The 11298-nt window shown below is 39.7% G+C and overlaps 1 protein-coding gene across 1 annotated transcript in view; it reads left to right on the forward strand.

The window, feature by feature from the left end:
• Positions 1–10392, forward strand: part of dok4 (docking protein 4) — a 78844-nt gene extending 68452 nt beyond the window's left edge. The window contains exons 8-10 of the mRNA XM_088084632.1: positions 1141–1279; positions 2208–2325; positions 3399–10392. Coding sequence (XP_087940758.1) covers positions 1141–1279; positions 2208–2325; positions 3399–3544 — 403 coding nt within the window. The 3' untranslated portion in view covers positions 3545–10392. The remainder of the gene's footprint in view (positions 1–1140; positions 1280–2207; positions 2326–3398) is intronic.
• Positions 10393–11298: the final 906 nt, after the last annotated feature.

Raw genomic sequence — 11298 nt, forward strand, 5'->3', positions numbered from 1 at the left:
CACAAACCCTATAAGAAATGTTAACATGGCTTAGGAAGAAAATTGCTCTTCAGTTAAATACAGAGAATAAATAACTGTAAAATTATAAAAACTGTAAATCATTAAACTACAAAACTGTGCATACTACAAAAAAAGCAGGCAGTAATTTCCTGTACCTCCTGACCTTAGACCCCTGGAAATAAAGTTTTCTAGACATTTTTCACTAGTTTTTTGATAATATCATGTAATGCCTGCAGATAATTTTCAGATGATTTTATCACCTTATACCTTTTTTTCCCCAAGTTGCAGGAAACATCTTTCCTAGTTCACATTCATCATACAGGATATGCGTTAATGCGTATGAGTTAATTCTGTTTTTGACTTTTTATTTCTAAATTGATCTTTTCGGTCATTTACATGATGATGATCAGTGTGCAAAAATGTGAATCTATGGTCATTTTCACACCTGTAGTTCAGGTCATTTGGGAAGCAAAAACAAAAACATTGTTGCATTTTTGGTTTTGGATGTCCTGATCAGGGCTCATCAAGGCCTTTTTAACCCTTTGAAACCTGCAGCGACATATTTTTTCTTGACACCTTTCACACGTATTAAACCGTTTGAGCAAATGAAAATGAGGCTGAGCGACTTGGTAGGAAAAGTTCCATTAATTGCAAGAAATAAGTAGATTTGGGACGTCCGGTAACTCAGCTGGTAGAGCTGGTGCTCCATGTACAGAGGCGACGTCCTCGCTGCATGTCATCCCCTCTCTGTCCCCCTTTCACACTTAAACTCTCCTGTCAAATGAAGGCAAAAAAGCCTGAAAAAATAATCTTAAAAAACAAAAAAGAAATTATCAAATTTATAAAATTCTCTTTTTAAATCTAGGGGAAAATGTCAAGGGAAAAACAGAAAAAAAGCTTTGGAAAAACTACTTAGAATTATCATAATTACATTTTTAAAATTATGTTACAGAATTATTATACTAAATAAACACTTTTTTCATTTTGTCGTTTTTTACCTTTACTTTTTTCCTCATATTCAGGTATTTTTCTTGCACTTTTTTTAAAACATTTTCTTATGATAAAGAGTCATCAGCATGAAATCAGCTGGAATATTTTGATTTGTAATCTGGCTTCATGCTGAGCTGCTGTTCTGTGCAGGATGTGTGACAGCGGCGAGGGCCTCTACACCTTCCAGACCAGAGAGGGGGAGCAGATCTACCAGAGGGTTCACTCCTCCACGCTGGCCATCGCAGAGCAGCACAAGAAGGTTCTGCTGGAGATGGAGAAAAACAGCAGGGTGAGAGCTGCGCTGACGTCCAGATACACACAAATGTGCTCACAGTGTGTTTAATCACGGCTCTGGCCCTTAAAACTCTGCTGAAATATGCTTTATTGTTCATTTAGTAAAGGACAAATCCAAAGTTTAAGCTCTAAGTCACTGTGTGTGGGAAAGAGCCCCAGAAGCTCCACATTCACTGTTGTTTTTTAGCAGTTTTTTTTTCTCGCTTCACTGCATTCGTTTGTTTGGGAATTTGCACCACTGAAGTGAATTTTAACCAAGTTCAGTCAGAAATCGTTCTAAAGCCTGAAAACAGCCAACAGGAGGTGCAGAAGTCTAGTTTTCACTCAAACCACTTAAATTACAACAATAATAATAATAATAAACTTTATTTATGTAGCACATATCAAAACCAAAGTGCTTAATACTTAAAATCACAAAAATACTCAGACAGGGAAAAAAAGTAGACAAACAAAAGAAAAATATAACACACAAGAAATTTTAAATAGTAAAAAATAAAACAAAAAATTAAAAAAATGAAAACAATGGTTGAATGTAAAAACAAAAATATATTCAAAATTAAAAATATATTAATAAAAATAAAATTAAATTAATGCCTTTTGATAAAAATAAGTCTTTTTCTATTTTAAAGGAAGATATTGATGTAGCAAACCTGAGATCCCCTGGGAATGTGCTCAAAGTTTATTTTAGGGATTTTTGCTCAGTGATGTCAAAATAATATTAATAATAATAATAACTTTTTCTGTAGAGCACATTTCAAGCTAAAAACACAAATTGCTTTCAAAAATGAAGAAAATACAAAACAAAAGTAATACTGAAACTAAAACTGCCTACCGCAGCTTTATTTGTTACCTGATAATTGAACTGAAATGAGTCTACGGTGCTCGTCTTTAAACGCCTCACGTTGTGTGTTTATGACTCGCAGTTGTTGTCGATGGGTTCAGAGCCCGGATCTTACCCCTGCACCCCCACCGCCATCCTGCCCCGCTCCGCCTACTGGCACCACATCACTGGAAACCAGACCGGCATGGACCCCGGCAGTGGTAGGCCCCGCACCAGCCTTCAGACGATCTCTGCCGACTGTTTGTGTCTTTGCTTTGTAATCTTATGTAGATATTATATTCTTTATTTTATTTATAGTGCGATAACACACCATCTAATTTCTCCATCAGATTATTTGAATTTCCTGCCTCCAAACAAACCATACGCAGAAAAAAACTGATTAACCCCCCGTGTCTGTTGAATTTTACCTCTTTTGCTTAATTTTTTTTTTTAATTAAGAATTTGATAGAAAACTAAAATACTGATAAATTCAATTCCCAGCTGTCCATCAATGTTGTTAGACATTTATATTTAGTTAAATTTTTATCTTGTGATATTTAGTGAGCAGTATTCAGTCTAATGCCAGCGTCAGTTTGACATAGAATATTAAAAACAGATGACGTTTATATTTTTGTTGGTTGTAAACTGTGTTGTTAAGTAATTAAAATCCACCTTTTCCCAAATGTCTCAGGCCAACGCCACCTTGACGTAGAGTAACAACATTTAATTGAAGACCAAAACTCAGCATCTGTGATCAACAACAAAAATTGGTCTCTAACAGTTAAAAATATAGTTACAGTTAAAATATATTCGGTGTTAAAGTAATAATTAAACTGTTTGCGTTTTTTGGCTTTCGCTCTGAGAGTAAACAATAAAAATCTCATAAAATAAGAGAATCCTTTATTAGTCCCACTGTGGGGAAATTTGCATTGTTACAGCAGCTATGGGGTACAAGACAAGCAGCAAAAGAACAATACAAATAAAAAAAATATTTAATAATAAAAAAGTGCCAATAATAAAAAACAAGAGAAAGATGAAAACAAGGTACAAAAATAGTAAAATAAAATTACAAAGTGCCGACTCAACAGTCTAGAAAAATATAGATACACCATACAGCACAGATGTCAGAGTGTTTGTGGCAGAGCTGGACTCAGGACGTGGTTAGAGACAGAAACAGGAAGCTTCGCTCTGTCCTCCGTGAAAAAACACACCTGCCGGCTCCTCTAAAGCTGCTGATGAACACGTCGTCTCTGCTTCGTGCTCCAGTAGCAGCTGTGTTTCTGTGTGTCCACAGGTGACGCTTCAGAGGACGACCTGCTGTCCACCCGCCTCCCTCCTGACCGCCCCGCCACGCTGCCCCTGGCAAACACACACGCACAGTCCCAGCCGCACATACACACACACTCCCCGACACACTACCCCACCTACCCCGGACAGTGACACACACACACACACACTCACACATACACACACAGACAATGTGGACATTTAGAAAGACGCAGACACACACATACACATGCATGCAGGCACACACACATGTCCACACACACTGAAAGACACACACACACACACACACACACACACTGTCCCTCCTTAGATTAGCTCTTCAGCCCAACGTTACACCTCACGGAGAGGCGGGACTAACACGAGCCGACAGGCCGCGCCAAATGCAGAAAGCAGGAAGTGAAAACTAAATTCAGCCGGAGACTGCGAGGAGATCGAGCTTCCTTACGTGACTGCAGCTCCTACTGTTCCACAGTAGACGGGCGACGTTTGACGTTTTTCCACACTCAGGATGAGAAACTCAGATTTTGGATTTGTTGAAGGCTCTCAGTTTGTTTTAAACCACGTTTTACGTTAAGGTCCAGTGTATCCGTCTGTTCTGAATGACGACTTTCAAAGGCAGAGTGCAAAGTCTGAGAGTCTGAGAGAGCAAATTACAAAATAGATATTTTTAAAATGAATTTTAACATCAGCTTTCATTCAAATTATAATTTCGATTATTTAATTTTTAATTTAATTTTTCCTTGAGCCTCCTGAAGAGACTGCGGTAAAATGCGTAACCCTCCCTCCATCATCAATAACCATATTTCACAGTTGTGGATGTGACAAATGGTTTGATTTCTTTTTTTTTTTTTTTATAAAAAATGTCCTTCAGACTCACTTTAAAACCTTGCCGAGTTGGCTTGATTTCTTTCAAAACATAGGAAGAAGACAATGAGCAAGCAAGAAAAGGGAAATTACCTGAAAAAAAGGTTTAAAATGATAATGATTCTGTAAAATCATTTTTAACAATATTTAATTATTTTATTTTGTAAATACCCATTTTAGTTTGTACAGTGCACACTTTTTTTTTTTTTTGAGGGACATTTTTATGGTGGCTTTAAACTAACCAGTTGAGGTAGCGTTTGCTCTGCATTTGATTTTATGCACGATATCTGAGAGTTTTCTGCCTGGAAGTTATGGTAAACAAACACTGTGATTCGGTCTACTTGGAAAACAGGAATGTCCCTTAAAGAAATGCTCAGTTTAAATCCAAGCGAATATTCATATATTATTCGTTAATAACTGTGAACTGTGCTTTTAATATATTTTTAATTTTTTGTCTTTTTCCTACATGAAACCATGAATGCTTATGAGGAGAAAAGTCCTGAAAATGTGCAAAGTATTTTATTTTTCCGCTTTCAAAGCTTTTCGCCTGACCTTTGAATGTGGCCATTTAGAGCAGGTGCTTCTGAAACTAAATCCATTTTAGGCGTATTAAAGCCTTTACAGACAAACCTATTAACTGATCTGTGAAATAATTTGGGTAAAATACTCAGTATTTTTTGATATGGTGTGTATTTCAGTAGGACTAGAGATGCTGGACCTGATGAGTTTCTCACCCTACGAGTGACACAATTCCCAAATGGCTGCCATGGGATTAACGTCAATAAAACCCGGCGTGTTTTCGTCGAATACTGCGTGGACGGGACTGCACGGTGCCTTAATAGCACCGCACAGACTGTGCTATCATCGGAGATAAACTGACATCCTCTGTGGAAAGTTCCCGGCCAACACTCTCGTCTGAAGAACACGTGATCATTTCACTGTACGTCCGGATCAATGCCTTTGATTTTGCTGACTTTGCAGTTACTGGATCTGTTTTCCGAGGTTCCGAAACGTGGGATGAAACTGTGATTGGATTCATTTTTTAATGGATTTGGCTCCTGAACTAAACTGGATATTGTCCTTAAGAGCCTCAGACTTTCTGAGGGATGGATCTTATTCCACCTGCTCGTAGCCACATGCTTTTATTGAGCTATATTTGCACAGCCCTGTTATTTTCGGAGGTTATTTAACGGTTAGAAGTCGTAAAAAGGGAGTTTAAGCACGGAGGTCAGCAGATACGTGATGATACATTTGAACTGAAGCTGCTGATAAATGATATTTAGTGTCTTTACATACGACCCCTCGAATGCCATTTTTCCTTAATAATTTATTTCTTACAAGAGCGACAAAACTGAGACGGGAAACACAGGAGAGAAAACAGGAAAACACGTTAAAACATTGGCGTTCACAGATTTTTCGGCAGGGACGGAACAGGTGCAGCTCTTCCTCCCACAGGGTCAGAGGTCATTTTTGCCCAGAAGTTGACCTTTGAGGTGTTGTTGCCCACATTAAGGAGTTCAAGGTGCCTCAATTTGCCTCCAAACGTTCTGTTCGTTAACAACCTGTCTGATCATCGTAATGTGAGTTTGGTATTTTTGCTCTTTTGCCATGTTTTATATATTTAAGGTTATAAACGTTCCCCCAAAAACCAAAATTAGACCTCAGTTGTCAGAAACCAGAACTGTCCTACAGTACTGTCCTTACTGCTGTCAGCATCTTACAGCTAAATTCCACCGGATCCGTCAGCGTCGCATCACGAGTCACAAAAACAAGGAAAATGACCACAAATTCAAGGGAAACTGGTGAAATAAGCAAAATCTCATAAAGTCAACAGGACGCTCTGCTTCTAAAACGCTCACAGACGCTACAGATGAGATGTCGAGCGGCGTGGAGGACGGAGCAAAACAGCGTCACTGACGTGCCGCCGGTGGAATCAAGGCGTTAGAGGGTCAGAGTCTTCCCATAATGCTTTATTGATCAGCTCTGTCGTTGTTAAAGTGTGTAATAATTAGAGGAGGACACTGAACCAGATCTGACCCTTGTTTGTTTGGCTGCAGCAGATCTACATAATTTTCTTGCAGCAGTCCCGCAGTCCGCTCCGAAAATGTGATCCAATCAGTAACCGTGCGGCATTTATATTTCAGCGGTGCTCCTAACGAACGGTCCAGCTCCAAAATTATAAAATTTATTTGTGGCGGCACATGTTTTAATCATGGCAGGCCGCCACAAATAAATGAACGTGTGTGAAACTCTGGTAATGGGCGCTTTCTGCTGCGAACTCGCTGCAGCAGACGTGTCGCACCGCGTCCGTGTCCCACGTGTTTTGGCTGTTGGGGACATTTATTTGCCATCTTACCCCTAAAACTGTCCGTGTGACCATGTAAAGAGGAGAAAGAAAGGATCCTGTTGTGTTTCATCAAAGTAGCTCGACTCTGCTACGTACTGCCTTCTACACGCTGACGGAGAACTTTGTTTATTTTGTTGGTACCTGAGAGGTGACGGTGGGAGGAAGGACGGTGGATCATGTTTTTAAAGGAGACATCCTTCGATTGCTGCCTTTTGATTCTGCCTGAAAGTCGTGTTCACATCAAACGTGATAAAAATGTTCACCTTGCGTTACTTGCGCGCTGGAGTGTTTTTTTGGAGCATTAAAATTGGATGTAAACACGGAGGCTCCGTGTCCTAAAGCAGAGTGAACCAAGACGCTAACACGCCTTATTATTTATCAGACCGTCACGGCGTTTTGTTTCCACAATAAAAGACCAACTTAAAGCACTCAGAGCGTTTTGCTAAAACGCAGCTCATCAAAAACAGCGTACAGAAGACACAGCTGATTTCACACTTCATGTCACTGTGTAGCTGTGCTCACTGTTGCCAGATTGGGAACGTTAAACTATCGTACCAGACGCTCAAAATTATAGTATTTTGAGAAAAATTATCGTACGCCGGTCACAGTCACGACAACGAATAGGTTAACAGATAAACACGTATTTAAACGACTTTTTGACACGTCTACAAATCTACCCAAACCCTCCGCCTCACAGAGAAGCTGTTTCTCAGTCTCATCGAGTGTTTACGAAAACAAACGACAGCGGTGCGCGCTCGACGAACGTGACCTGTGACGTTCATGTCACCGTGGCCAACACCAAAGGTGATTGGCTGTGAGGAGATCATGTGAGAAGTGAGGCGTCAACGCAGATGTAGGAGGCAGGAAATGAGTTAAAATGAGACGTGGAAACTAAACCAGGCGCTTATCGTAAGTGTCACGATGGTCAAATTAACTTACATTACGGCAGTTTTGGAAAAAGTGATCGGAAATCGTACAGAGGGCGAAATTATCGTGCGAATACAACTATCATACATCTGGCATCACTGATCTCCGAGTCCTTGAATGATGCTGAAGCTCCGTGCGTCCACAGACAGACGCACAGTTTGTCCGTCATTTCTGGATCTCGGTAAAATCGGGAGAATCTCAAATAGATCGTAACACAATCGCTGTCGCAACACAGCAAAATTCTCGCTCAAGTTGAAAAATTTCAGCTTGCATCCTGCTTTGCTTTGCTTTGACTTTGTTTATAACTTGCCGCGCAAAACGCTCGCGTCGCGTCCGGTGTGAACACGGCGTGCGAGTTTAAGACTGTTAACACGACAGCAGATCTAACGGCAGCGGTGACGTCTGCGTAAACCACCTTCACGCCATCGAGAAATGCCTCGCATCTGGATCGTGTCTGGATCTGATTTCGCTCGATGAATGCTGGAATCCTCGTCCACCTTTCATTTCATCGTTTATGGTTTTTAAACATGACAGGGCTACGCGTTTCGTTGGTTGTTTACATGATGTAAGTTGTGTATTGTGTGTAGATGTGTTTTGTGTACTTGCATACTGTATAACTTGAGTTTTTGTACATATATTGCTATTTATTTCATACGGAGCGTGTGTGAGTGTGACAGAGAGAAAGTGTGACACGAGGGATTATTGTGCTCATTTAAAAATGGAGACGCCACTTTTTTGTACCTTGTGTTGTTTGAACGAGCAGACAGCCGGTCCGCTCTTCACACTTAAGTCTGCACCGCGGTGAACAACGAGATGAGACAACGAGAGCATATTCGCCATCCTGTCCTCTGCACTGTCCCCCCTCACAGAAGAATCACAGTCGCGTCCTCCGTGTTCGTGCCCGAGCCGCGCTGCTGTTTGTGTTTGTTTTGTAGAGAAACTGTAGCATCTGACAGAGAGGTGTTTCACAAAGCCGCCTCAGACGAGCTCAGCTAACTTCCCCAGGACTTCACTGTCTCAACTCAGAGCTCGAGTTTGGATTACGAGCGGCTCGTTCATGATTTCTTAGACCTGACACGTCGAGCACATCGGTGAAGGAAACAAACGTGCAAAGACCAAACCTTTGATGTTCGCGGCAGAGCGGAGCATAAACGCAAACAGTCTGAAGTCGGCGCAGTTTTCATTATGCAGGTTTCCATCTAACCTCAAAATGTGCAGACTGAAATTGCGAATATAAAATACGCCCGATGGAAACACGTTAATTACAAAAAAAACTCCCATTTATTGCAAAAAAGTTTTTACGCTGTCGTGAGGTTTCAGGCAATTAAAAAAAGCCATATTTCACAAAACTGCAATGGAAACACTTTTTGGGGGCTTTTCTAGGTCACATGATGCGATGGCTATGTGCTTGACGGTAGAAACTGGCTCCCATGCGGCTCTGTCCTAGTGGCTGAAAAGCTACTGGAAAACCATCGAAAACTCACCAAAGGACTACTGGTTTTGTTGTGGTCTTGCATAGATGTCACAAGTTTCAGCACCTCCAACTCCCAAAGACGAAAGACGGGTTTTCATTTCAGATTTGCAGAAAAGTTAAGCAATTTTTTCAAAATGTCAATAAAACTGAATTGTGTGATGACTGCATTGCCATGGCGATGGATGTTCAAAACATGAGCAGCTTTATTTCTATTCCACCGCACGACTCGTCATTATTTCCAATCGAAGGCCACGTAGGCGTGTTATGGAGTGATAATGGAAAGACGAGCTCCTCATACGTGGGAGAGTCCACGTATGAGGGACTTCTGGGACCTGATAGTCCACGATTTCACAGAGGAATTGTGGATTCAAAACTTCTGGATGATCCGCTCAACTTTTGAAGAGTTATACGAAGCAATAGCAGCTCTTGTAGCTCCTGCTGCATCATGAGGGAGCCACTTCCTACTGACAAGCTCATAGACGTAGCATCATGTGACCCAGAAAAGACAAAAAAGTGTTTCCATTGCAAAAATGGGTTTTTCGAATCACCTGAAATAGCACCTCACACGAGCGTAAAAACATCTTTTTGCAATAAATGGGAGCTTTTTCGACTTTGGCGTGCTTCTGTAGGCGTATTTTATATTCACAGTTTCAATCTGCGCAGTTTGAGAGTTCATGGGAACCCGCCTAAAGTCAGCTGTTACACTACGTCACTTTTGATATGATACGGATAAAACATGCAAATATAATGTTTCTGTGGTTTGGAGAAACATACACAGCGTTTTCTTGTGGTGACTTTGCTGCACTAGAGATGATCACCACGGTTAGTAGGGAACTATGAATGTCTGCATCACATTTTGAAACCAAACCATCCAGCTGATTTTGAGCTATTTTTGCTTAATAAATGAGAATGTGACTTCACCAAAGTGAAGACTCATCGTCTGGGAATCACGAACGTCCGAACAAAACTCCATCACGATCCATCCAGTAGATGAAGCTGGACTAAAGTTTTGGACTGACCGAACGTCCTCTGGTTAAAAGTCAGACGCACTGAGGTCAGTCTGGCTTTACTGGAGACGGTACTTTGTGAAACACCCCTCCGGTTAAATTCGTGACACAACATCGTGCTGAGTGGAAGATGTGACCGATGGTTGAAGGACGACGGCGCTGACAGTTTTCCCTGCAGCGCGGTCTGAAAGCAGCAGACGGTCACAGTCACGGTTTGTGATCGTAGCGTCGTCACACTGACCTCTGACCTCCCCTTAGCTTTGTAACATGACGAAATGTTGTTTTCACCCATTTACACTGTCCACACTAAGTGCATGTTTTGTAGAAAAATAAAGTCCATCACTTATAACGGTGTACGTCTCCACTGTGATGTCCATCCTTTGATGCTGTGATTCTTCTTTTTTAACCCTTAATTAGCTTGATTTCTTTCAAAAACATGGGAGGAAGGCAACGAACAATGACAGATGATTGAAAAATGTAAGAAAATGACCAGAAAATGTGAAAAAAAAAAAAAAAGAAAACAAAAGAAATGGAAAAAAGCCAAATAAACAAAACAGATAACAAGGAAATGACCTGGAAAAAGTTAATAAAAATTAGGATTTTGTAACATAATTTAAAATATGTAATTATAACTGATGTTAATCTTTTGAATGTAACCTCAAATTGTGCTATTTCTTTTCTTTTTGTTTAACCATTTGAAACTTGAGCGAACTGACTTGATTTCTTTCAAAAACATGAGAAGAAGGCAACGAGCAAAGACAGATGAGATGACCCAGATATTTGCAAAAAAAAAAATAGTACAAGAAAATTACCAGAAAATTAGTTAAAAATAAATTTAAAAAGTCAAACAAACAAACAAAACAAATAATGAGGAAATTACCTGGAATTTAAAATTATGATTTTGTAACATAATTTAATAAGATGGCCCAAATATTTGTAAAAATAAATAAATAAATAAATAAATAAAATAAAAAAGCATAAAATTATTACCTGAAAATTGAGATTTTTTTTTAAAAAAAGCATAAAATTATTACCTGAAAATTGAGGGAAAAAAAGAAAAAAGAAATGAATTAAATTAAGTTGAATTAATCTGGTGAGGAAAAAAATATAATGAGAGCCACAGATTGCAGCTCCTACCTGCTGCAGGTGTTTAGAGCATAGACATATATATATATATATATATATATATATATATATATATATATATATATATATATATATATATATATACTGTATGTCTATGGTATGTATGTGTGTTCATCCATGCTCCTGTGGAGGGCAGTAATGA

The sequence above is a fragment of the Plectropomus leopardus genome, chromosome 1 (assembly GCF_026936395.1).
Source record: "Plectropomus leopardus strain MGB_pleo_1.0 chromosome 1, ASM2693639v1, whole genome shotgun sequence".
Lineage (NCBI taxonomy): Eukaryota > Metazoa > Chordata > Actinopteri > Perciformes > Serranidae > Plectropomus > Plectropomus leopardus.